This window comes from Hibiscus syriacus, unplaced genomic scaffold, assembly GCF_006381635.1.
Source record: "Hibiscus syriacus cultivar Baekdansim isolate YM2019G1 unplaced genomic scaffold, ASM638163v2 tig00110319_pilon, whole genome shotgun sequence".
NCBI lineage: Eukaryota > Viridiplantae > Streptophyta > Magnoliopsida > Malvales > Malvaceae > Hibiscus > Hibiscus syriacus.
The window spans coordinates 1,651,622-1,679,302 of record NW_024062678.1 but is presented as its reverse complement, the minus strand read 5'-3'; the positions used below and the strand labels follow the sequence as shown (position 1 = coordinate 1,679,302).

Genomic DNA, 27,681 nt, shown 5'->3' with positions numbered 1-27,681 from the left:
GTGAGTTTTTTCCTGTCGGAGCTATGAGCAATGGATCTAGTTACATCGCATGGTCTATGTCTTCCACCGCCATTTAACATAAGAGATTTCAATTTTCACCACCACCATCATCAATGCAGCAACATGAAAATCATCAATTTCATCACCAGAACTCGAAAGAAGATGAACAAAGCAACAACCACAGTGACGTAAATAAATAGGATCGTGATGATGACAAGGATGGTGCAACCGAAGGCAAATAGCTCGACATTCATGGTGGTGAAGGTAAGATGAGTAGAATGCCACGCGACATGCCTACTGGATCCAAGAACAAGCCTAAGCCACACATCATCATCACTAGAGACAATGCTAAGCTCTACACACCCACGTGATGAAGATTGATGACATATGTGACATCGTAGATAGCATCACCACGTTCATCAGACAACGCCAGAGGGGTTTGTATTATAAGTGGGACTGCGAATGTTACTCATGTTATGCTTCGGGAACTTGCATCGGCTGGTGCAATTACGAGCTTACATGCGCATTTCGGGATATTATCATTGTCGAGTTTGTTCTTATTGTTAGCAATAGTGTCATAGGCTAATTTTATGGACATGATCATATTTTGATTATTGGATTTATTATTATCATAATTTGACATACTTTTGTATATTAATATCCTTAAATATTATTGTTAATTATTCTAAATATCCATAATCAATTATTATTGTGAGAATAATGATAAAATAAGTGATAGGAGATGACAACAGATTGATAAATGTTGCTCAAAATTAAAGAATCAAGCATATGAATCTAGACTAAATCACAGAACAAGCTAGCAATGAATTAGTATTCTTGAAGAGGTAAGTTGCTGGAAATCAAACAAGAAGATTATGATTATTTTGATGATGGTTCAAGAACAACAATTGAAGAAAAGAACAACGAATAGATAAATCGAAATAACAAGAATCGAAAAAGATGAACGAAGAACTCCCTTAGACGGTTTAAGAAGTTAATGCACAACTCTTAGGGTTCTTGATTGAGTTGCTGGAAATGTCAAACAAAGACAAGAGATTATGAACGAGACAATGAATATTAACAAAAGGATAAAGATAGGACAACTTAATTAAATGAGGGGTTTTAGCCAAAAACGTTTATGACACAAAATCAAACCAGAAAGTAACTGTTAGAAAGATAGTAAGATATAGATTATGAATATGTAAAAAGAATAATGAGAAGATAAATAAAAGATGAAATAATTTGAATTGAATACGTTGATTAATTAATTTTTAACGGGATTTTTAACGGTAAGTATTTAAAAGGATAACAGATAAAACATTAGGCGTTTATTTTTAACAATAAATTCTTTATGTACCTAAATTTAACTTAAGGTATAATTTAAGTACCTATTTTTACATCAAATCTTGTAATTTAGATATTTTTTATTTTTAATAAAACTAAGTGCTTCTATGAAAAAAAATGTATTATATTCTTTTGGATTAAGTTAAACGTTGAATGGGCCGTCTGCTCATTGGTAAAATGGGCTTATCTTATGAATAAGATTGAGAAATATTTATTTACTTTTTGCCACCTCCTTTTCTGTCTCTGAAATCATTGTGCCCGGAAACGTTATTCCCGCCGGAGAAAGAAAAAGATTACGATTTCGGAGCAGAGCAGAAGAGTGGTAGATATGGTAATGTCACCGGTGGTTAACACGTACCCATTGTCGAGCTACACATTTGGTACCAAAGAGCCCAAGATGGAGAAGGACACGTCTGTCGCGGATCGCCTTGCTCGCATGAGAGTCAAGTAATTTTATCACTTTCTCCATCTTATTCCTTGTATAATTACATGTTTTTTCTAGTATTTAAAAAAAACCCTAGATAAACCCTACTTGAGAATGCTTGCTTAAAGTTTATGCTGTTAGGGTTCCTTTGTGCTTTGTGTTATTCTGTTTGTAATTGTTCGAATTTGTCAGTCGGTGATCTAAGATTCAAAACCCTAGCTTCTTCACCTTTCTTAGAGCATACTGGGAACTAAGGGGAATGTTTAGATCAACAGCAAATTGCTGGTAGACTTATACGATTTGAACTGAGATTTGAAATGTGTTTCCTCGGATTTTACACTAAGTAAATTTTTCGATTTTATTTCAGCAAATAAAGTATTGACTTTCTTTTTTCTGTTTTTTTGGGAAAGTTTGAGCTGCTAAAGCCTAAATGTTGTTATTTTCTTTTGGTTTCTGAAACCCTAAGCAAATGCTAGAAAGCGAATTGATGCTTTCAACTAGTAATTCCCATTTGAATGATTTGTTTTAGACGGACTTTACTTAAGATTAGCTTATTGAAACTTTACTTTCTACGAGCACAAGTTTGTAATTGCTTCTTTTGATTGTTAATTGCAGTTATATGAAAGAGGGTGTGAGGACAAGCGTTGAAGCAATTTTACTGGTATGTAACTGCTCTTGTTCTTAGCTGTTACATCTTAATAACCAAGAGGGATTAGCCTTGTAAGGTTTATGCTTTGTTCTCGTTTGTGAAAATGTATGGTAATAGTTTTCACTCCCTAGTTTTTTATGACGCGGTAGATAGCTTGTATATGTGTTTACATACGACTCAATAGTCAACCTAGCAGATATTTACACCTATGTTTTAATTGTATAAAGAGGTAATTATGCATCAAGGGAAGAGGAGCTTCATCTTAATAACCAAGGGGGATTAACCTTGTAAGGTTTATGGATTGTTCTCTTTTGTGAAAACTGTATGGTAATAGTTTTCATTCCCTAGCTTTTTATGACGCATTAGATAGCTTGTATTACATACGACTCAATACTCAATAGTCATCCTAGCAGATATTTACAACTATGTCTTAATTGTATAAAGAGGTAATTATGCATCAAGGGAAGAGGAGTTACATCTTAATAATACACGAGGGCCACCTTTTAATATCGTTGTACTTTTGCTACTTTCCCCTTTGTCTATAACTTGTCAATTATCATATTTGTTGTGTGGTTTGCGAAAATTTGATTTCTAAGATGACCATTTGAATGTTTGTCCTTCAATTGCCTATTCCACCTTCTTATGCAGGTTCAAGAACATAATCATCCTCACATTCTTCTTCTGCAAATTGGGAACACGTTCTGCAAACTTCCTGGTGGACGCCTGAAGCCCGGAGAGAACGGTATCATCTTGCTTTTAACTATTCTCATTCTATGTTGTCTATCTTTTACCTTACATCTTTTCTGTTGTGCTATTTTGGAGATTCTATATCCTTTGTAATATCTTTGCTCTTATGCTTTGGCTTCAGAGATTGAGGGTTTGAAAAGGAAGCTGACTAGCAAGCTTGGAGCTAATTCACCTGCTCTTGTGCCAGACTGGCAGGTACTGATTTGTCATAATTATCTTTCCATGATGAGTAGGCATATTGTCTTAACAATTTCCCTTTATCTTTCCTATAATATAGTTTATAACATTTGATTTTTAATGCGTAATACTGTTCCTTGTTATCTTGTTGCAGATCGGTGAGTGCGTGGCCATCTGGTGGAGGCCCAACTTTGAGACTATAATGTATCCATATTGTCCTCCCCACATAACCAAACCTAAGGTAATATATAATTGTTGATCTTTTTGTTACTTCATGTGGCACTATTTATGTGCTTTGCTATCCTTATCCAACCTCTATTATTGATATTACTGTAGGAGTGCAAGAAACTTTTCCTTGTCCATCTGTCCGAGAAAGAGTACTTTGCAGTACCAAAAAATTTGAAACTTCTTGCAGTACCATTGTTTGAGCTTTACGATAATGTTCAGGTAGGCGGCAACCTTCTCTTAATCCATTCTTCAACTGATTTCAGTTTTCAATGTTCCATTGCTTTCGAGTTTGCCCATGGTTGAATCGTTATTTGTTTGTAATTTGTTTGTCTCTGCTCTTCTGGTTCTTCGTGTTAAACAGAGATATGGACCTGTGATATCAACCATTCCCCAGCAGCTTTCTAGATTCCAGTTCAACATGATTACTACATGACTTTGGCATGGATGCTTACCTCCTGTCAGTTACATCCTGAGAAAACTGCTAAGCGTAATGGTATTGAATGAGAGAATTTTGTGTTGCTTGCTTGGGTTCATATGTTGGTTAAGGTGATTGGAACGTGACACTAAGGCTAGCTCTTGTACTCTAATTTGGTTAAACTGTTTTTAGTAGCTGTTGTATTAGTTTAGGGTGTTGGTCAAAATTGGTTGCTTTCAGGTGTAGGATTTCTTTTTGCATTGGAAATTGTTTTTTTAAGTCGTATGGCATATGACACATCAATAATTAAGTAATGCTATATCAGTGAAAAACGTTAATTGTTAATTAACGAATGATTTTCATCTAATGAGATGTCATTTTGATCAAAACTAAAACGGTGAGAGCTAAGAGCTTAAAAAAAGAAGAATATGTATCAATTTGATTATTTAACTAAATGTTAAGGGTAGATATTGACATTGTCTTTCAATTCAATACAAATTCTTTCTTTTTTGCGAAAAGAATTTAACTCAATCCCAACATTTATGGGAGCTTTCTTGATTGCTAAAGAAGTCTGATCTAAAAATACAGTAAGTGCTCTATACTTTTTTTCTGAAAATTTTAATGATTTTATTTATTTATTTGAATTTTCTAAAACTTTTGTAACTATAATTTTTTTTGAAAGAATAACTATAAATAAAAGAGAAAATCGCCTCAGTGACCAAAAAAAAGTTATAATATATGATTTTAACCAACTTTTTTTGGATTTGCCAAAATGACCAACAAAATCGCAACGCGAAATAAAAATCGCAACGCGATCCCCAGAATCGCAAATCAGTTTCCAAAATCGCAACGCGATTCTTGAAAATCGCAATGCGATAGTACAAATTCGCATTGCGATTTTCCAAAATCGCAACGCGAATATGAAAATCGCAACGCGAACACATAAATCGCAACGCGTATCCGTAAATCGCAACGTGTATCCGTATATCGCAACGCGTATCCGTAAATCGCAATGCGTATCCGTATATCGCAACGCGTATCCGTAAATAGCAACGATAATCCGTAAATCGCAACGAGAATCTGTAAATCGCAACGATAATCCGTAAATCGCAACGAGAATCTGTAAATCGCAACGATAATCCGTAAATCGCAACGAGAATCTGTAAATCGCAACGATAATCCGTAAATCGCAACGAGAATCTGTAAATCACAACACTGAAATTTTAGGTATATAACACTGAAATCATAAACTAAATCCCTAAATCGCAACTCATTCCATCTCCATCTATCACTCTCTCCGGCGACATCCGTTCCTATATCCAACGACATCCTTCCCAATCCGGCAACAGGTTTTAGTTTCGCAGCTCGTCTGTTTAGTAAATTAATTTACAACCATGAAATCATCTAATGTTGATCATGTTTGGATAGATTTGTGTTTTGGAGGGTCATGGGATAATGTTCATGGTGTTTTACAATATATGCCTTTACCCATGAATCTTCAACTAAAATTGTCTTTACAAAAGTTAACTTATGAAACTCTAATGCTACGTGTTTCAAATAAATTGAATTTAGAGCCCCTAAGTGGATTTAGGCTATCTTATCAGAGAAATGGTAAAGTTTATTTGTTAACCGACAATGAAGATGTTGAACGATTCATTGCTTACATTAGTGTTTCACAAGATGATGTTACATTGTATGTTGTTGAACCTATAAGTAGTATTGTTGGGTCAGTAGCGGGTAGTAATCAACTAAGTTTTTCTCAAAACCCACAACCTTTCTCTAATCCAAATCCCAATCAACTTTCAGCACCAAATTCTGGTTTTCGTATTGACCAGTTAGACGATGATGAGCCAACAGAAAAAATTGTGAGTACTAGTCAGTATTCGAAATTTGGTCTTGGTCAATATCCGGACTTTGATATTGGTCAATACACGGATTTTGATGATGTTTCAGAAGAAGAAACAGACCCTGCGTGTAATGATTTTGATATTGGTCAATACCCGAATTTTGATGATGAAACAGCCGTTGCCGAAGAATGTATTGTTGATGATAATGAGGAGGAAGTTACGACTGTGAATGAACATGTTGAACATCCATTCTGTAATTCATATAATCCTGAAGAAGAAAAAGAAGAAGAAAAAATCCCCGAAGAAAAGAAAATGCCACGGGCGTATAACTGGAATATGCCAGAATTACTTCAGATACCGGAAGAAGAGTTGGTAAAGAAAGCAGTTGATTGTTACACAAAAGTTATTCGTATCAAGAAAGATGATTGTTTTGATACAAAGGAAGACTTGAAGATAGCTTTGTATACGAAATGTGTGGAAGATGGCTATCAACTAAAAGTTAACAAATCAAGCAAAGATCGTTTCGAAACAAGGTGTATGATTGACAAAAACTGTATGTGGCGAATGATTGCAAAGAGAATAAAAGATTGCGAAATGTTTCAAGTTAGGACTTTTATTGATAAACATACATGTTCAAGAACCCAAGTTTTTCCTCACCATAGACAGGCAAACAAAAAGGTGTTGGGTGGTTTTCTGGCTGAGTTAATGTTTTTGAATGGCAGGGTATATCGGGGACATGAAATTATGACTGACATGAATGCTCGGTTCAAGATTAGTATATCATATTCTCAAGCTTGGAGAGCCAAATGTTATGCCTTGGAATTGTTGAGGGGGTCGCCAGAAGCATCGTTTGCCCAACTGCCGGCTTATTGTCACAATTTAAAGCTGAAAAATCCTGGGTCGGTAACTCATATCAAAACAGATAGAGATGGACGCTTTGAGTTGCTGTTTATCGCCATTGGTGCTACGGTTAGTAAATCAATATAATTTTGTTGACTCATTTTTGTTAGTTACATGCATTTCACATTTAAATGATTATATTTCTTGTGTATATTATTTTGTAGATTCGTTCGTTTATTACTTGCATGCGCCCAGTTATTATAGTTGACGGAGCACATTTGAAAGGTCGATACCTTGGAGTAAACTTATTAGCAGTAGCCATGGATGCTAACAATGGGATATTGCCAATAGCTTACGGGGTTGGCAAATCTGAAACCTCTGATTCATGGACATGGTTTATGGGGCATCTTAGGGATTGCATAGGTCCTATTAGCAATCTGACAATCATATCCGATAGGGCAAACTCAATTGACAACGCTGTTAGAAGGTGTTTCCCAGATGCTTTTCATGGACTTTGTGGTGTTCATTTGTATAGAAATCTAAAATCAAGGTCTGCTGGTATAAAAAAGCACAAATGGACATACTGGAAGACTGTAAAAGCTTATCGGGAAGTGGATTTCAATAAGCATATAAATTGTTTAAGACGTGTTTTGCCTCAGTGTGCTCAAACACTAGAAGATGTCGGGTTTGAAAGATGGTCAAGAGTACATCAACTTGGAGCAAGATATGGTTTCATGACGTCTAATAGTGCAGAATCAATCAACGCTCTAAGTCGTCATTCCCGGAAATTACCCATTACTATGTTAATGGAGTTTTTTCGAGCCTCTATTCAACAGTGGTACTACAAGAAAAGAAACCATGCAGGTATTATTTCTTTGAATTCGTAACTTATCATATTATATATTTTACTAAGTATTGTTTATTTAAATTTACAGGAACATTGGAACATCGTGTTACACCATGGACTAAAAAAAGATAACGAAACGTGTTGTGAAGTCAACGTCATGGAGAGTTGAACCATGTTCAAACACTTTGTTTCAAGTACTGGATAATAACTTAAATGGGCTAGTCGATCTAAATGCAAAGACGTGTAGTTGTATGAAATGGCAAACATCTGGTTATCCGTGTGGCCATGTTATAAAAGTTGCTCTTCATTTAAACCAAGATGATTCAAGCGCATACGCTATGGATTGCTACACTACAGAAGTTTATCGACAGACTTATGCCGAGATTGTCTACCCTATTCCACATCCTTCTGAGTGGGACATACCAGATGACTTACAAACAGTTTTGCCACCAGCCATGGACAGAAGGCTACCTGGCCGACCAAAAAGTCACGATCGTATACCGTCTAAGGGTGAAGAGAAGAAGAGATCGACATGTAGTCGGTGCAAGGAAAGTGGTCATACAAGGTTGACATGTGGATCACCAGTGCCATCAAAATCATCTTTTCCTCTACCAAAATATGGATCCTCATCAAAATCACAATTGGCTTCACCTTTTGGGACTGTTAACTTAGGTGATTTTTAAATGCAAACGTTGTATTATGTGGATTTTATGTGTGAACTTTTAACATTTTCAGTTGAATTAATGACTCAGGCCAACCATTTTGACTTAACCAACTCTTGTTATTCAGTTGTTATCACTATTAGGCATGCATTTGACTATCGCAACACGGAAATTACAATCGCAACGAGAGAATCGCAATGCGAAATGAAAATCCCAACATGAAAATCGCAATGCGGAAATGAAAATCGCAATGCGAAATGAAAATCGCAATGCGAAATGAAAATCGCAACGAGAGAATCGCAATGCGAAATGAAAATCGCAACGAGAGAATCGCAATGCGAAATTAAAATCGCATTGCGATTCTCCCGTTGCGATTTTCATTTCCGCATTGCGATTTTCATTTCGCATTGCGATTCTCTCGTTGCGATTTTCATTTCGCATTGCGATTTTCATTTCGCATTGCGATAGTCAATTTTGCCTTCAACATAATGCAGATTGAAACCAACAAAATCAACCATTACATTTCAATCAATTAAACAAGCACAAATAAGAATTATATTCGCATCAATTACACAAATCAACTTTTACAAATCATCTTTTACAAATCAATTAAACAATCAAAAATAAGCAATAATTCTTATTTCCGATCATCTACTATTGAATCAACTTTTACAAATCAATTAAACAATCAAAAAACAATCAATTAAACTATTGAATCAACTTTTGCAGCCATACATCATTTTCACGCAGTTCACTTCTGAGATTAACCTGCAGAAACCAAACATTTGCTCAAACAACACTTTCTACACATCTAAAACCTACAAACATCAAATTATTGAATTCTAGGTACTTAACCAAACATTTTCAAACCAAAAGTATATAAACTTACCAATTGTTTATGGACATTTTTATAACGCGGATGCAGGTAGGCAGCGTCTCGTATATATCGATTTAGCCATATAATGCCGAAACCACAAGCCTACTGCAGCTCTATCTCTATCGGTGGGAGGTAGATACTTGATGCTTCCCGTCGTCAAACGCTCCAACGCCAAGCATACGAGAGGACCACAATCTCCTCTGGCTCCGCTCGTTTGTTGTGGCGCGGTCTCGTCTCTAATAACTGTAATATTGAGCTTCTTTGGCTTCTTGTTTCCAGAACGAGTCCAATAATTGATCGCATCCAAGAATTTAGCCAAATGAGAGCTCCATCCCTTAATAACATCTCTTAAATCAGCCAATGATATGTAATTTATCATGCTGTCATACACTATTGTCTTAAGGGATGGGAGCTGAAGCTCGACGAGAATCCAATGTTTACGTTCCAAAACAGGGATAAACACCTGCAATCATAAGTAATAATTCATTCATTTGCGCACTTATTTCATAAAACCTTTAAACTCAATCTAAAATAAATACTAACCTTATCGACCTCCCACCATGCAGGATAAAGTTTAGCTTGTCCATTGCCCAAATCAAATGATTCATCTCGTGCATTCTTCAAGTGAACGGCGTGAAAAGACGTCGGCATAATTGTATATCGTATATTTTTATTTTTCTTAAGTTTTCTTATTATTAGAAGACGTGTCACCCACGCATCGATATGTTGTTTTACAAAAAAAGACATATATTAGTGACTTACATAAATTTAAAAAAAAAATTAATCAAATTGAAATATAAGAAAAATATAAGACTTACCCCCCCCATCGAAATAGCCATTGTCTTCGACCCCTAATAATACGCCCCACCAAGACCGATCAAGCAACAAATAGATATCATCAGTGAGCTTGCATATGTCAGTGAAACACCCCTAGCTCTGCTCATGTAGATAAAAATCAACAGCGGTCTTAGCCCAAAGGGTGTTATCCAGAATTGTGTCCGGTAGTTGATCCCTCTCCTCTTCAGATACCGGTATGGTACTGGCCGGTAACTCATACGAGAGCCAACTTGAATCCATCATGTCCGGCACGTCAGAGGGTTTCTCAAGAAGCCTACATATGACGCCATGTGAATCGGGCTCTTGAATGGTGGGAGGGACCTCTTCAATGATGACAGTGGCCTCTTGAACGGTGGGAGGGGACTCTCGAGGAATGATAGGGGGGGCCTCTTCAACGATAGGAGTGGACTCTTGAGGGATGACAGGCGAGTCGGGCTTCTTCTTGCGGTGTCTTCGCACTATTGGGGTGTACGGAGACTTAATAGCACGTGCACGCTGTCTGATGCGTGAACTCCGTCGTGCAAGCATAACCCGACGTAAAGCATCCACTCTATCGGGCCGCTAAATAATTAAATACAAAAATCAGTAAATAAACAGACATGATATTTAAACAGTGAAAACAAAGACAAATATGTTTCAAACTTGCATTGTATTCACCCAAGTCATTATTCTATCATAGTTCACAAAATGCATCAGATAACAAAGAAAAATATGTTTCAAACTAATACCCTGAAGTTAGTATTTGTCTTTGTTTTGTCTATTGGTTGAAGTAATGCAATCCATTCAAGTTTCAATTTGCAGAAGAAGAAATAGTTTACTTTCGCAACACGAAACTTAAAATCGCAACGCGAAACCAAAATCGCAACGCGAAATGAAAATCGAAACGACAGAATCGCAACGCGAAACCAAAATCGCAACGACAAGATCGCAACGCGAAACCAAAATCGCAATGATTTTAAGTTTCGTGTTGCGAAAGTAAACTATTTCTTCTTCTGCAAATTGAAACTTGAATGGATTGCATTACTTCAACCAAAAGACAAAACAAAGACAAATACTATTTCACAGTGTTAAAGAATACACAGTTTAGCAGAATTGGCAGCAACCGAACAAATTTACTTTCAACCAAAAGACAAAACAAAGACAAATACTATTTCACAGTGTTAAAGAATACACAGTTTAGCAGAATTGGCAGCAACCGAACAAATTTACTTTCAACCAAAAGACAAAACAAAGACAAATACTATTTCACAGTGTTAAAGAATACACAGTTTAGCAGAATTGGCAGCAACCGAACAAATTTACTTTCAACCAAAAGACAAAACAAAGACAAATACTATTTCACAGTGTTAAAGAATACACAGTTTAGCAGAATTGGCAGCAACCGAACAAATTTACTTTCAACCAAAAGACAAAACAAAGACAAATACTATTTCACAGTGTTAAAGAATACACAGTTTAGCAGAATTGGCAGCAACCGAACAAATTTACTTTCAACCAAAAGACAAAACAAAGACAAATACTATTTCACAGTGTTAAAGAATACACAGTTTAGCAGAATTGGCAGCAACCGAACAAATTTACTTTCAACCAAAAGACAAAACAAAGACAAATACTATTTCACAATGTTAAAGAATACACAATTTAGCAGAATTGGCAGCAACCGAATAAATTTACTAAGCAATCTAAGTGAAATGGCTAATCTAAGTGAAATTACGAGTAAATTTATCATTAAGTTAAATATGGAAAATCTTAAACTTACCTCGTTGCGTAGAGTATGAACCTCATTCTGCAACGATACTATCATCTCACGTAGAGCGGCAACCTCACCACGTAAAGTTGACACCTCCACACGCCATGCACCATCGTTATCGCATAGAGTACCGATCTCCTCACGCAAGGCATTGACCTCATCACGTAACTCCCTTGACTCATCCCGTTGAGGTGGAGGTGGAGAACAGGGAGATAGGAGTCGTGGCATCTTTGCCGGTCGCCTATCATGAGGTGATGGTGGAGAAGAGGCTCGATGATGTGACGGGATAGGTGATGGCTCTCGTTCTAGAGGTGTATAGTCGGGTCGATCGGGTGATGGCTCTAGGTGAGGTGATGGCTCTCGAATTGGAGGAAGTGGATGCTGCTCATCATCCGTGCCATCAAAAAAACTCTGACTAGCTTGCCACCAATCAGTGGCAAGCTCTTCCTCCGTGGGTGTCAGTCTTTGTAATGGAATGTTGGCCTCCTAAAATATAAAAACTCAAACAAAGTTAAACGTCTACTATTAATAACTTGTTTATATATTATATGAAAGTATTTGTGTTAACTTACATTATTTATTGTCGCATATGGTATTAAGTCTTCCCAATCCAACAGAGTTTTCCTCTTCCAGGAAATAGCCCTGGGAATATCATTTGACGTTTTTATTGCATATGTACGCATGCTGGGGAAAGCCTCGAATATCCAAATCTACAAACAATATAATAACAAAATTAGTAATTGTTAAATAATTAATTATAATTTTAGAAACATTATATAGAAATTCTTACCTTAAAGGCCCAAACAAAGCCTGACAAAGTGTATTTGGACCCATCGCCCCGCAAACTTTTGCGGTCATCAAAGGCAGACGACAACTTAGTCCAGGTAGCTTTCCATATATACGAACCCCACGGAAACAGATTCCATGCATTCAGGTCCTCTACCAATATTATTAGCTCCCGATGAATAGGTTGTCTGGCCTCTCTGCCTAAAAAGCCGGCATACACAAGTAGTAGAAGGCATACTCGGACAACATCGACGTCATCCATCCGAGTGAAACCAGCTTTCTTATTAAACAATTTCTTCAGGTCGTCGACATGTAGGTTCGGCTTCTCCATTGACTCATCCGGAAAAACCCGGGATAACCATGATGGGCGGGCGATATGACGAGTGTACCGGCCTACATCATCGTGTCCGAATCGTAGACCAGTGATTAAGCAGAACTCCTTCCGCCCAAAACAAGTATACGCTGGTGGAAAATGAAACCATATCTCTTCCTCACCACGTTGTATACTGTCGGGTAGATTTGATGTCATGGTCTGAAGCCACAAATGGGTCAAATTAGCATCTCCACCCGGATGCTGTACTCTCAGCCATGGCCCGAAGCAGGTTTCCTCAAACAATTGTCTTTGAGCAGGTGAAAGCTTCGAAGCAATTGTAGTGGCCAGGCTGACTTTATTTCTCAAGGTCAATTGAGCCGAAAAAATTTCTACAAAAACAATAAACATACCAAGTTAGATATACCAAAAACTACACTGTGAAGATATACCAAAAACAATAAACATAAAAAGTAGTAGTTTATTCTTGAAACTAAAATTTGCAACACTGTTTTGTCTTTTGGTTGAAATGAAAATCGCAACGAGAGAATCGCAACGCGAAATGAAAATCGCAACTAGAGAATCGCAACGCGAAATGAAAATCGCAACGAGAGAATCGCAACGCGAAATGAAAATCGTAATGCGATTTTGGTTTCGCGTTGCGATTCTCTCGTTGCGATTTTCATTTCGCGTTGCGATTCTCTCGTTGCGATTTTCATTTCTCACGTTGCGACAGTCATTCTCTCGTTGCGATTTTCATTTATCTCGTTGCGACTCTTCTGCAAATTGAAACTTGAATGGATTGCATTACTTCAACCAAAAGACAGAACAAAAACAAAGACAAATACTAACTTGAAAATCGCAACGAGAGAATAGGAACGCGAAATGAAAATCGCAACGACAGAATCGTAACGCGAAATGAAATCTAAGTGAAATGGTTAATCTATTATTGAAATGACCAGTAAACTTATCATCAGTTTCAATATGAAAAACCTACAATAATGCAAACATTTCAAAATAAAAATAATTAAAAAAACTAACCCTCGGAGGTTGATTTTCCATTTCTGAATATTGTGAGGGATTTCTGACCATGAATGGTTGTGAGGGATTTCGCCGGAGATGGGGACGGAAATCTTCGGAGATGGGGACGGATTTCTTCGCCGTAGAGAGTGAGAGATGGAGATGGGACTGAGTTGTGATTTTAGGTTTTAGGTTATGAGTTGCGATTACGGGATTTTGTCTTAATATTGGTTTTTGTAATTTGAAAATAAAATACGCGTAGCGATTATAATGGCGCTTTAAATATCGCGTTGCGATTTACGGATACGCGTTGCGATTTTATGTATTATCGTTGCGATTTACGGATACGCGTTGCGATATACGGATACACGTTGCGATTTACGGATACGCGTTGCGATTTATGTGTTCGCGTTGCGATTTTCATATTCGCGTTGCGATTTTGGAAAATCGCAATGCGAATTTGTACTATCGCATTGCGATTTTCAAGAATCGCGTTGCGATTTTGGAAACTGATTTGCGATTCTGGGGATCGCGTTGCGATTTTTATTTCGCGTTGCGATTTTGTTGGTCATTTTGGCAAATCCAAAAAAAGTTGGTTAAAATCGTATATTATAACTTTTTTTGGGTCACTGAGGCGATTTTCTCTAAATAAAATAGGGAGAAATTGGATGGATGTATAAATATTAAATTTAACATTAATATGAATAAAATTGTTAAAAGGTAATATCATCTCCAACATTAAAATAAATCCTCAAAAGGTAAAAAGGAAAGGTGTTGCATTTGCGATAAAGAGAATATCAAGATTTATCTATTACATTTGTCTTTTTTAAATGATCAATTATTGACATTATATTTTATATCAATACTTTTCAATGCATACAACATACTCATGTCAACACCTAAATATAAGTGATATATCATGTTCATACTTACGTATATATAGCATATGTTTTATCAACAATTAAATATATATAAAAATATATTATGTAAATAAATGTTGATTCGATAATCAATTAATATTTTTTATAGAAAAAAATCATTTTGACGAGTTTTTATATATCCCTGTAATGTACATGTCCCAACATTCGATGCAATAGGTCAATATCAAATGTACTAGATTTATTTCTTCTACATCCCTGGAATTTTGTAAAATCCACTTGTACACCAGTCACACAGTTGCTCGTATTGATGAAATTTTGTTTTACGCCTTTCACCCAAAGCATGTTTTTTAAAGATGGTAGCCAACTATTCGAGCCGAGTTTGAATCGAGACGAATTTTATTTATCCTAATTCCCGATACAAGCAACTTTAAAAGAAATTGGATACAAAGAGTGAAAAACTAGATGAAATCCTTTCGGTTGTTAGACGCGACACAGTGCACAAAAGATTGGGCTACGTTGGTGAATCCTCAACTACAAACACTGGTATGCTATTTGTAGACAAACCCGACTACTACTAATGATAAAAATTTGGTAAAAAGATACATGAGGCTTTTGTTACGGAACTGACATGATCCTTTGACCAATGATTTATGTCGATAACTGTTACGGTACTGACATGACATTTCACGGTATTAATGTGACGATTAACAATAGCTTGTGCGAGTGTCAAATTAAGGAGTGTTTTTGTTACTCACCTTGTGCGAGTTAGTTACTACCTTCAATAAGAAAAATGATATAGGAAAGAACTCACATTGGTTGTACAAAGGTCATGTAAGATTTTACATTAAAAGATGAATTTATAATATTTTAAGGAGTCCCATTATAAAATTTTATAAAACAAAGTTAAGTTATCCATAGAGGATACAAAAAATATATTTATTATATATAAAAAAATTAAAATTTTCAAGCCCCGCTAGCTTTCCCTCGATTTATTCATAACCGTAACACATAAATTACAGAGTATAATTTACAGCTATAAGGTCCTATAAATTACCAATATTATCGATGACTGACTGCAAATATGTCTAGAAATACAAATAATAATAGACATAAATATAAATATGGATTTATTACATCAAATTATATACACGAATTATTTGTAGTCATCCTCTTGAGGAACATGCGAGAAAACTGTAAATATAACGAAGGCTCCATATAATATTGTGACAATAGCCGTGAAGTTCACAAGGAAGGCCTCAGCACCATATTTGTCAAGCCCCGAGTTCTCAAGGAATGTAAGCTTCTCCAAGAACCCTAAGCTGGCATTGCTGACGGCCAAGACGTATACGAACAGCCCCAACAGCACGTGCCACGGAACCGATTCGCTTCTTAATCCGGTCGACCCTCCCGGGTAGAAGAACACAAGAAACCCATATATCCACTGCAAATTTACATTTCGAAAACAATGCATTCGGTAAATTTATGCAGATACAACTTGGTTATGCATCACAAGTCATAAAACTCGACACATAGTAATATCAAATATAGATACGTGTCGTGATTATATTGGTACCTGAATGCCATAAAGGACAATGATCCCCATCCCAAGCCAAGAATGCAGGCTGTAGAGATTTGGTATTGAACTCTCATAGTGATTCTTGAAAGCAGTGTAGATTCCAATAATGCCAAGAATTAGAGCAATGGCATGGAGTACAAGATGTACTAATTTCTTGACTTCCTTCTTCAGTGGCAATGACTTGTAGCTCATAATGGCTGTATATATATATATATATATATATTCGGTAATGTTTGAGAATTGTTTTGTTTATCAAAGGAAAATGGGTTTATATTACAAATAAGTATCTAAAGTATTCTTTGTCAAAATAAGTACTTAAAGTTATCATTTTGGTTTAGGTACCCAAAGTATTTTTTTTTCAAAATAGGTATTTAAAATATTTAATTTTTCATCTAACTACTTAAAGTATTATTTAAGTAATGTCACATGTCAATTTTTTTAAAATTTAGATGAGAAAATTTAAATACTTTATGTACCGATTTTGATAAAAATACATAACTTTAAGTACTTATTTTAATTAAAAAAGATGATATATTTTTTAAGTACTTATTTGTAGAAAAATGCACGATGGATTGATTGCCTTGACCTCCTATGATAATAAAGCCAATCAACATCAATACAGGATGGATCTGCACATGAAAAGTGAAGGGCAATAAGGAACATGAGTTATAGCTATATAATTGAAGACTTTGTAGTTTGTAAATGATGGAAATATTTTATGAGGAATATTTAAGGGTGTAGATGAATAGAGCATTCGATGAATTGTCCGTGAATTATCTGTATAATGTTTGTTTATTAAGTTAATTAAACGATTATATTTACAATCGCTAAATGAGCATGTCTACTAACATATAAATGAACATATTCACGCAAATAAATAAACGAACGCGAACATCCTAAAAATAGATAAACGAACATGAACATAATATTAAAAATTAAAATGAACATGAACCAAACATGAATATTTTTAAAAATAAACAAAGTAACATGAATAATACATTATTTGTTCAAACTGGGTTCATTTACACCCCAGAAGCCATGAAAATCATACAATAAATAAGAGGCATCCCAATTCAACACCATAGCCAAAACAAATGGATAATCAAATATCAAAATCTAAGGAATTAAACATTCTGCCTAATGCCATATAGAAAGTAGAGAAACCCCAGAAAGAATTCCATTTTCTGTTCTTCATTAGTTTAGTGCTTAAAGATTGTAGGAACAATTTGGCGATGGAAGACTTGTATTTCTACTGTTGAGAGTAGGTCATATCATAAAATTTCGAATTGAGGAGTGTTATTTTATAATTTAAATTTTGTTTTGTTTTCTACGAACTAAGTCAAGTTTACGAAGTTCGAGGAATTAGAATTTTTGGATGAAAGAATATCAGGAACTACTAAGTAGCATAGAGAGAAAGAAAGCAACAGGGAAAGATGAGTTAGAGAAGAAAACAGGAAAGGGAAAAAAATTACATTAAAGATGAGATTTTTGTTGGAGGATTCCCAAGCTAATCCACCTCTGAAGTGAATAGACCAAACCAAAACCATGACAGCACCGGCAATGGCGAGCGCGTGAGGCACAAACGCCAAATGCAATGCCTTTACTCCTATCGCCATGTTAGCTCAGTCTGTCTTCTTTCTTCTTAGAGAATAGACGAGTTTTTATCATAATTGGCATACGTCTCCCATCCTCCTAAATATTTGGGCCGTTGGATTCAGATCTTTCTTGCATTCTGATTTATGACACGTGGTTATCAAGATGATTAGATTCTACATTTATCTCTTTCTGTGTGGGTTGGTTACCTTCGCGGATTAGGTAGCACCAGGTGGTTTTTTTTTAGTCAGATATACCTACCTATTCGTATTTAAAATCTATAAAAAAATATAATATTTTATTTAATCAGGTCACTTGATAGATTTAAATATAATAAAATTTTAAAAAATTAATTTATAATTGATGTCATCATAAGATTTACTGCTGCATAGAATCATGCACTAACAATACATCAAACATTCATCCTATTATTATTTGTTTGATGTACTAATGTTGTGTAATTTTATACGTCATAAATGGACCTGATAATGATACTTTATTAGAATATATTTAAAAGAATTTAGTTTTGAAAATTCATGATAATGTATTATTATGTGATTCACTGATGGTACATGGAATAATACACTATTAGTACATTAAATTTAATCATTTTCGTTTATTTTATCTAAACTCTGCTTGTTATTTTTTTTTTCATTTTAGATTGATGATGTATTACTTCCAATTTAGTCCACCATAATTTGAATTTCACTTAAATAGTTGCAATTTGATTCTTAAACTTATAGCCTCAAAATCAATGTGTGACAATTTACCTAACAAATAATTTTATCATGAGAGCTTACTGTGTGCAAGGTGCTTTATACAAAAGGCATTAACCAATATTACAAATATTTTAAAAGTCTTATGATCCGTTCAAATTGTATTCATTGATTATAATCGATTTTCGTTATGAATTCAGATACTTAGGCTTTTTTTCGAATCACAACATGCTTTTAAGGCTTATGTAGACATTGATATTGATACCTAAGGGTGATATCAATAATCTTTTGTAGGACATTGATATTGATACTTAAGGGGTGATATCGATAATCTTTTGTAGGATATTGATACTCATTGAAAGTATTGATACCAAATCGGCATACTAGAATGGTATTTAGTATTGTAGTATTGATATCATAAAAACATATCAATATTGGACGATGAATATCAATACTCCAAGAAAGAGTATCGATATCCTACTCAAATTTTACTATGATTTTAAATGCAATTTCATACGGTATAGATACTATATGAATTGTAATATTGATACCAAAACCCTATGCATATTTGGTCACAAAAAAATCACACAAAAAAGGACACTAAGCATATTTTTTATGGCCCTAAATTATTTCTAAAATTCGTGACAATATTTTCACGTCAAATAACGTCATTCTTGCAAGTTTCAAACATAAATTCATATTCTAATCATCAAATCATCCTTATACACCAAAAACATTCTAAAAAGCTTATATTTAACACACAAACATCACATTTAACAATTCCATGAAACATGTCAAAGTAGAATGTACTACCTTCAAGCCATACAAAAAGGAAACCCCTTGATTTCTCTTTCAAACTTTCTCCTTTCCTTTAAATTTTGAGGATTCCTCAACTTCTTTAACTAATCAAACAACCAAAAAATTGAATCATATATATAATAAAAAAGATCAATGGGAGATAGAGCTATGAATTTAAAACACTAAAATTAAATATCATTATTGAGTTTTCCTCCTTCGTAAATCTTTCTTAAACCTTTTCTAGCTTTTTGTTATCTTCATGGAGAATTGGTGAGCTTCTCACGAAGTTTTAAAGATGATGGAAGAATATATTTTATCTTGATTTTTGATTTGATTCACCAATCAAGTCCTAATTTAGAAGATGAACTGAAAAATGGACAAAAGAGAAAAATAAGAAATGGTTCGAGGAAAGGGGATGATACCAGATCCTTAGGCCATACCCTTAAACCCACATCCACAAGCAACCATTGAAAGGATAAATCAACTTGTTGAGTCAACTGAATGGATGGAATAGCCAAGAGGGGGTGAATTGGGAAATAAATTTTTTGGTAGAAGCTTAAAGAGAAAATATAAAAATTGAACACAAGAATTTAGAGTGGTTCGACTTTATAAACCAAAGTCTATATCCACTACCTTAGCTATCCACACTAAAGATTTTCACAAATTCACTAATTTGTAGCTACCTTTGAGGATAAGGTGTAACCTTACAACTCCCTCAAGAGTTATACCCCAAATTATTGAGGCACTATCTCAAAGAGAAAATTACAAATTGTAAACTTATAAAGACCTCTCTAGGAATGTGTTTGCACAATTCAATAACAAATAAGAAAAGTTGATAAATAAATACAAATGTGTGCAAAAAGTGTTCTTTGAAAGCAAAAGGAATGTGGAAGAATGTTGACTTGATTTTGGCTTTCTCTTTGATCTCTTATCTTCACATATGACTTGGAATCTTGTTTTATACTCCCTCTATTAATTCTAAGTGTTTGGGTTGTTGTAGGGGTGAATATAGCCGTTGGGAGGTAGTTTCCCGCAATAAATGTTGTCCAGAAGCTTGTAGTATAGATACTCGGGGTTTAAGTATCGATACTCCCTGCATTAAATAAAAAATATAGCCGTTGGGGAAAGGTCGTAGCGATTTTGATACAAGGGGTATCAGTACTACTATAATAAATAGTATCGATACTAGGACTAGTATCAGTACCAAATGAGTATACTGAAATTTGACAATTTCAAAAACAAGAGGGTAGTATCGGTACTACCATGTGGAGTATTGATACTACTATGAAAAGTAGTTTTGGTACTGAAATAGTATCGGTATCAAAATAACATTCTGTTTTAACAAACCTACATAATACAAGGCAGTATCAGTACTACCTTAGCAGTATTGGTACCATTGCATATTTTTGGGCTTCAGCATTGATAGTTGTATCGATACTTCATGAACAGTATCTATACTGTTCACGTAGTATCAGAATAAATTTTTGGCTTGATTGAAGTTCGAAACCCTTAGTAAAATTTATTTCAAAGATATTTATAGAATAAGACTCAAATTTTCAATAGAGTGAGGAGTAAAATAGATTTTTTAACCTTAAAAAAACAATTTATATATTCAAACAACCGAATCGAATATAATCTTAAAATTTGTTAAAACTATTTAACATTTTTGGTATATCAAAATATCAAAGTGTGTTCAACATAACTTAATTTTCTTCAATGGAATAATTACTCAATTAGTCCTTCCATATTTAACACAATTCTAAATATTTCCTCTTTAAGATAAATTAAGTCCGATTCTCAACTGATTAAACCCAAGCCTCGATTAACAAATTAAATCACCATTACTAACAAATAAACCCTTAATTTGGGTCAACACTCATAATTGACTCGAAAAATTGGAGCACAATAAAAATCTTTCATTTTGATTCAAACCAAATGTCTTTATGGACAAATTCTATTGCCAATTTGCCACCATTTAATTTAGGGAAGGAAGTGCTTTAATCTGAAAAAAAAAATGAAGAGAGTAGGCTCAAAGCCCAATAACGAATCTAGATTTGGAAGAGGGTAAAAAAAGTGGGCTTTGAGGAGTTAACGTTGCCACGAGTATATCCCACTTCAAAATCATGTACGTTTTCATTTTCATTTTTTCTAAGAAATGGGTAAAGTACACGAATGGTATCCCAATTATAGGATCATACTTTTTTGAGTCCCTCTACTATTATTAAAAGTTATAAAATAATCTTTTGATTATAGGGAGTTATTTTGTTGAGTCATTCCATTATTAAACTTACAAAATGATTATCTAACTATTCATCATATTACAAACTCGTCTTTTTTTGTTAAAAAATTAATGGTCTCCTGAGTCGGACGTTGATATGCTGATTGAGATATTATAATCGTTTGAGATTATGAGATCAATTTTTTCATATTATAATTAAAATGTTAACGTCCAACTCATGCTATCATAACTTTTTTTTTATAGAAAATGACGAGTTTGGAACATAATGAATAGTCGAGTGTCCATTTTATAACTTTTAATAGTTAAAGGAGTTAACAAAGTAAATTCCTATAGTTTAGAGATCATTTTATAACTTTTAATAGTTAAAGACTCAAAAAAGAAATATTTTATAGTTTGGGGACTATTTGTGTACTTTACCCTTATAAAATAATGTCTTGATGTTGAAGAGGGTTCCCCGTTTCCACCTTTATATATATTTATCTTTCAATTCGCTCCCTCAGAACTCTTCTTTTTTCCTTCTTCCGCAACAATTTTCTCGGCCGATCACTTCCTTGCTTTTTCTCGGTGATTTTCCTTTCCAGCAAACACTCCCCAATCCCCTACACCCCGTCTCTAAATCTTTGCGATCGTTTAAGATTCTATCTCTCCTCTAACCGATCTCTCTCTCTCCCGCTCTCTCACTCATTCACTGGTACGTCAACCGATCGCTTCGCTTACCTTTCTTTTATGTCATATTTTTGTGTTTCTTTTTACATTCAAGCCTTATCGCAGATCACGTGACTCGTAGCCCTAACCACTTCTGTTTTCGTTTAATTTGTTTTTTTTATTTCTTATGTTTGTTTGTAGTTTAGCTGTTACGTGCTCTGAAAATTGGAACTAGAAAGTCGGGGTTTGAATTTTACGTTATGGAAATTTGCCAAAAATAAGTTCATTAATTATATTGTGACTCAGAATAGGAAAGTTTTAGAAAATGCATCTCTTTTAGCTGTTAATGAACAAATGAAGGTTCGAGAAGTTATTTATTTGTAAATGTAGACGGAGTTTATTGGACTCTGTTCTTCTGTAATCTTTGATTATATTGAGTTATGGTTGGGGAATTCTTTACTTGCTATTAAAATTAAATTTTTTGCTGCCTACCTATGGATTTTAATATTAATTCTTAGGTTAATTATTTAGTTGTTTTGTTGCGAAATATGTTACTAGCAGGGAAAACTTGGTTCCATTAATGAATTGTTGTTACGACTGGCTGGTATTTCAGCTGTAGAAATTTGCTTGCTTGCATTTGTGGCATAAGTTGTGTATTGGATGGTTAGTGCTTGGTTTAAGATTTGGATAATGAGAATTCCTGAATTTCAATGTTTTACAAATCTTCTGTATGATTTTAGTTTACTGGGATATTTCTATATTTGATCTTTGCATTTAATTTTCATTTCAGAATTGCTAAGCATGAACATAAAGTTATTGCACTTCAGTTGTCACTGTGCTTACCACTAAGGCATGAACACCTAGTAATGTACAGTAGATGCACAGGCAGATGTGGTGATATTTATACCCCTTTTTCCCCTGTCAGTGGTGGGGTTGAGGGTAGTGGCAATATGTAATATTGTTTGGTGTTATAGATTCAGTCAAATGACATAGATGCAAATGAAATCCACATTTTTTGGATTATGACTTATGAGTGCTATTAACCTTCATTTATTGAAGTCATTTTACATGTTTTAAATATGTTGCTTGATTAGCATCTTTTCTGAATCGTTGTCTAGTAGTGTGATCCAATATTGAGTAAGTCACGCATGTCAGTAGATTTCTCAGAATCTGAATTTCTTCTCTTTCCCCATTTCAGTTGTAGTGGCATCTTTGAGTTAGTGGTTGTGCCTTGTTTGTGTGCATAGATGCCTGTTGCAAAACTCAAGGCTTCCAGTTCGGCAGATGTAATGAAATCAGAGGAGCCAAATGATTCTTTAGACACTTTCATCAGACAAGCCATTGGAAAGGAGCCTCTCCTTTCATTTTCTAGGGCTGGAGACAGCTCGGTTCAATGGATTCAATTGCTGCATGCTTTAGATCAACAAGGTACATGAAAATTAGCTGGTGGTTCAAATCATTGGTACGAAAATATTTTATAACTGATGCTACACTACTTGACTTTATTGCCTGTATCTCTTGACAGAAATCCCTGGCTGGCCTTTACTCACCCCCCTGAAGGTGCAGATGCAGAAGTGTGACAAGTGTTTGCGAGAATTTTGTTCACCCATTAACTATAGAAGGCATATACGTGTGCACCATAGGTTGAAAAAACTGGATAAGGTTTTCTCACTGTCTTTGAAACAAGATTAGTCTATTATGTTGATACTGCTTGGGATTTTCTCCTGCAATTTCATTTTTCTTCTGATGCTTCTTTAAGATTCTAGCCTCTTGGAAATTTGAGATTTACCTTAGTTACTTTTGATGTCTTTTTTCCTTTTTATATCTCTTAGGACTCCACTAAACAATGTTGTTTTGGCATTGTAGGATTCTGCCAAAAATAGGGACCTACTAGCGGCATTTTGGGACAAGGTACTTTTTTCTTCACCCTTCCCTCTCCTGCATATTCATTTTTGGTTATCCACTTTCTCATTTATATCATTTACAGCTGTCAGAGGATGAGGCAAAGGAAGTTATATCATTCAAGGATGTGGCATTGGAGGTAATTGTTTAATTTTTTTTCTCCTGCTTAATCCTCGGTACATCATTTATTAATATTCAAGCGACATCCAGATCTGGTTTACATTTTGTATTTGTTTCTTTTACAACATTACCTTGTCGCCAAAGGATTATTTCTTGCTAGGATATACATGCACGTGTTGCATAATTATTGGTTTTCTTTGTTCTTGTCTCCTAAACAATTTCTCCCTTGCTAACTATACCTTCTAGGAAGTTCCAGGACCATCGGTCATAAAATCATTGACAACACTTGTAAAGAAATCAAAGCTTGCTGTGCCACAAGTTTGCTTGAGGGCAGGTTCTGCACTTCTGGTAAGGAATGTATTGTGTTATGGGTCTGAAAGGATGCTAATGCATTCTAATCCTATGGAAGTAATATGTCCTAAATCTTTGCAGGACCTTGTCCAAGCTAGACCTCCAAGGTTTCCAATATCTTCCCAAGAATTATTTAGTATCCTTGATGATGCAAGTGAAAGGACTTTCCTTTGTGGTGCAGCAATGTCGATGCAAAAATATATTTTTGATGGGGAAGCAGGAAAGATTGGAGTTGAAACCAAAAACCTGGTTGCTTGTACCAGCTTCTTGGTAGAACAAAAATTGGTACTTTTTTCATTTTTCTGTTCTTCAAGATTGATTTACTCTAAGTTTTCATGCACACACTTGTGAATAATTTGGTTGGCAAGTATAATGCTATCCCTATCCATTGTGACAAACAGTATGATAGAATGATAGTTGTGCTCACGAATCTGTCTACTTTTTAAAATTCTCTTCATCGTTTCAAAATTCAAATTAAATTAATATTTGTTTTCTATTCAGGTTAAGGCATGGCTTGCAGATAAAGATGCTGAAGCTTTGAGGTGCCAGAAGTTGCTAGTGGAAGAGGAAGAAGCTGCCCAGAAGAGGTGCATATTACTTACTTTCCTTGTTGAACAAAGTAATTTTTGTCATATTCGACACGTTTGACCGTTTGCAAATCTTCTCCTTCCCCCTTTCTCTAAAAATGTTCCTCTTAGCATGACAGAAGTGATTCTCTTTTAATTGTCTGAGTAATGCCTGGGAGGACAACAATCAGAGAAGTATTTTGAGTAATTTCTTCTTCTGTAAGTTAGTAAACCCCAACATGTGATATAATTACTAATTTTTTTCCTGAAAGATGTGATGCAGACAACCTTTCACCTCAACTGATATAAAGAGAAAAGGGAAGAAGATACTGGTGTAAAAGTAATTTTGCATTTCTTGATAGGAAATGAGTAATTATAATTTGAAGGTGTATGGAAAACTAAAATTGCTAAAACCATTCATCTATGTCAACAATCAACATTATTAGAGAACATGCATTGAAAAGGCAAACTGTTAGTATTTGTCTTATAAGTCCAAGTCTACTAAAGTTCAGTCTTGGGCTTTTTAGTTCCTAGATACGATCTAATCATGTGATAGATTTGGAAGTGGTACCACGTAGGTCCTAACACCCAAGTTTAGTGTTATTGATCAAAGACATAATTCTTTAGAAATAGTTCATCTTATAAAAAGCAGAATGGAAGAACCTTTGATTAGCTGATTATTTTCATGATTCTTCACTAGGCAAGTTGAGCTTCTTGAGAGAAAAAGACAGAAGAAACTTAGGCTGAAGGAGCAGAAAGCAAAGGAACAAAAAGCCTGGGATATGGAAGAAGGTAAGAAGAACATGGACAATTCATTGGAGGTTAATACTTGGGGTGAAACATCCAGCTGTTCAGCTGTTTTTGACATGGATGGACAAAACACAGTCATATCAACAGATCAAGTTCTTCCATTCCTAGAGCCCATTCCTTTGCCCAACCCTGAGGAGGGTGTAGATTACAGAACTCAGATGGGGTTTAGCAACAGATATTGTGATCCAGGGACTAGTCAGAATGTCGAAAGACAAGTGGAGCAAGTGGATGGATGTCCACGTACAATTGTTTCTCAATGGCAGACTTCACTGAAATCACAGCGTGTGGTGCTTAATGGCTTCCATGCTATACATAATTCTCATGGATTTAAGTTTGAAGCCATGAATAAACATGGATCAAAGAGGGAAAGGACTGCTGCAATGGGTAATAGTAATAAAATGTGGAGCCGAAAACCTAAAGCAATTAGCGATGGGGAGAATTTGAAAATTAGAGCAGAGAAACAACCTGCAAATCAACTAGATCAGAATAAGAGCCCAGAGCTTATAATCGGCTCTATATCTGTCCCACTTGGAAAAAATCTAGCTGAAGCCCATGACAGGTACCCTGTTGAGTGTCAAACACCAAAGAGGAACAATGTTCAGGAGAGGTTCAGCAAATACGATCATGTTCAGGGTGTTACAAACCGATCAACCATTAAGTTTTGGAGGCCTGTGAGTCGACAAGAAAGAAAAAATTCACTGTCAGTCCAAAATGGTATTAGAGAATTTGAGGTGGAAGTGACTGCTGAAAATTCATTCCTGATCTCATCCTCCAGTGAAAGCTGTCTAAAGCCATCTGCAGTAGATGGTAGTGATGATATACTAAGAATGAATCTTACTTCAACACTGGAGGAAAGCGTGCAACAGAGAATTTTGCAGTTTGACAGCAATGCTGCCAAGACCTTTCTTGCTGGGAGTAAGTTGGGATGTTCAATATATATATATTTATTGATATGAGTCCATTTATACTGATTGTCTCTGATAAACTTCTGATTGGCATTATAGGATGGAAGAATGCTATTGCAGGCGAACATGTAACATTGGTTCTCTCCTCGAACCTTGAGCCTCCAGGGTGCTCAGAGGTTGAAGTCGATTCATCAGAGAAGTGTATGGTTAAGGCAGAGGCTTGTGAGGCTTCTACCGTTGGGGCTGCCATAGGTAAGTACAGAACGAAGCTTGAAAAGGGTGCAAAAACAAAGTACATTCCGAAACAAAGATCTGCAACCTAGGAGGGGCGATGGGAATGTTTATTGTCGAGATATGAACATAGTAGCAGGTCATCAATATATATATATATATATATATATATATTGCTGAGGCTCCAGTTTTACCAACGGTCTTCTGTCGGAGAATTGAGGGAAAGTAACAGGTTTTGCCTGTAAATGGTTTATGATTCCGTCTTGGTTTCTTAGGGTGATAGAGTAGTTGCAGTTTGTTTTGCTATTTCTTTTTCTTATTTGGTTTAATTGTAATAAATTGGGGTCCATGCTATTGGAAAGGTCTTTTTTGGGGGTGGAAGTTGTTTTCCTTCTACATTGATTGTTCCTGCAAAGCAAAAGCTAAGAGGAGTGGGGTAACCTGAGCCTTTTAACATTTGGGTTCTTGCATTTTGCCAATGCAAAACCAAACTTGCCCCTGAAATTATCTAATAATGCTTTGTTTTCCCCATTAATTATTATTAACATCGTTATTTTGTTAAAAATAATTGGGTAAATTTTATGTTTA

General features: G+C 35.1%; 3 protein-coding genes across 4 annotated transcripts; 2 read left to right on the top strand and 1 right to left on the bottom strand.

Moving 5' to 3' along the window:
* The first annotated feature begins 1,578 nt into the window (after positions 1 to 1,578).
* Positions 1,579 to 4,027, top strand: LOC120117114 (pre-mRNA cleavage factor Im 25 kDa subunit 2-like). The gene is made up of 7 exons (XM_039137447.1): positions 1,579 to 1,791; positions 2,384 to 2,429; positions 3,066 to 3,159; positions 3,286 to 3,359; positions 3,496 to 3,582; positions 3,678 to 3,788; positions 3,931 to 4,027. The coding sequence occupies exons 1-7, from the start codon at positions 1,673 to 1,675 to the stop codon at positions 4,000 to 4,002; spliced, it is 603 nt and encodes a 200-aa protein (XP_038993378.1). The 5' UTR covers positions 1,579 to 1,672; the 3' UTR covers positions 4,003 to 4,027.
* An 11,751-nt stretch (positions 4,028 to 15,778) lies between these two features.
* Positions 15,779 to 17,857, bottom strand: LOC120117481 (transmembrane ascorbate ferrireductase 1-like). The gene is made up of 4 exons (XM_039137757.1): positions 17,690 to 17,857; positions 16,798 to 16,846; positions 16,215 to 16,414; positions 15,779 to 16,082 (listed from the first exon to the last, which is right to left on the bottom strand). Exons 1-4 carry the CDS (start codon positions 17,831 to 17,833, stop codon positions 15,795 to 15,797), a joined length of 681 nt encoding a protein of 226 aa, XP_038993688.1. The 5' UTR covers positions 17,834 to 17,857; the 3' UTR covers positions 15,779 to 15,794.
* Positions 17,858 to 22,103: 4,246 nt separating this feature from the next.
* On the top strand, positions 22,104 to 27,564 carry LOC120117333. Of its 2 annotated transcripts, none has more exons than XM_039137624.1 (10): positions 22,104 to 22,254; positions 23,456 to 23,636; positions 23,734 to 23,870; positions 24,075 to 24,119; positions 24,196 to 24,249; positions 24,477 to 24,578; positions 24,663 to 24,866; positions 25,083 to 25,168; positions 25,848 to 26,872; positions 26,962 to 27,564. In XM_039137624.1, exons 2-10 carry the CDS (start codon positions 23,456 to 23,458, stop codon positions 27,183 to 27,185), a joined length of 2,058 nt encoding a protein of 685 aa, XP_038993555.1. In that variant the 5' UTR covers positions 22,104 to 22,254; the 3' UTR covers positions 27,186 to 27,564. The 2 variants fall into 2 exon arrangements, with proteins under 2 accessions (XP_038993555.1, XP_038993554.1); XM_039137623.1 differs by having other exon boundaries at positions 22,145 to 22,254; positions 23,407 to 23,636.
* The last annotated feature ends 117 nt before the right edge of the window (positions 27,565 to 27,681 follow it).

Excerpts from the sequence above, each read along its gene's own strand:
- LOC120117114 (XM_039137447.1), top strand. The coding sequence starts at position 1,673 with ATGGTAATGTCACCGGTGGTTAACACGTACCCATTGTCGAGCTACACA. Across the intron at positions 1,792-2,383 it reads CTTGCTCGCATGAGAGTCAA|TTATATGAAAGAGGGTGTGA; the intron begins GTAATTTTATCA and ends TGTTAATTGCAG. Across the intron at positions 3,789-3,930 it reads AGCTTTACGATAATGTTCAG|AGATATGGACCTGTGATATC; the intron begins GTAGGCGGCAAC and ends CGTGTTAAACAG.
- LOC120117481 (XM_039137757.1), bottom strand. The coding sequence starts at position 17,833 with ATGGCGATAGGAGTAAAGGCATTGCATTTGGCGTTTGTGCCTCACGCG. Across the intron at positions 16,847-17,689 it reads ACAAAAATCTCATCTTTAAT|ATCCATCCTGTATTGATGTT; the intron begins GTAATTTTTTTC and ends TTTCATGTGCAG. Across the intron at positions 16,415-16,797 it reads TATTATCATAGGAGGTCAAG|CCATTATGAGCTACAAGTCA; the intron begins GCAATCAATCCA and ends ATATATATACAG.
- LOC120117333 (XM_039137624.1), top strand. The coding sequence starts at position 23,456 with ATGCCTGTTGCAAAACTCAAGGCTTCCAGTTCGGCAGATGTAATGAAA. Across the intron at positions 24,120-24,195 it reads TAGCGGCATTTTGGGACAAG|CTGTCAGAGGATGAGGCAAA; the intron begins GTACTTTTTTCT and ends TATCATTTACAG. Across the intron at positions 24,867-25,082 it reads TCTTGGTAGAACAAAAATTG|GTTAAGGCATGGCTTGCAGA; the intron begins GTACTTTTTTCA and ends TTTTCTATTCAG.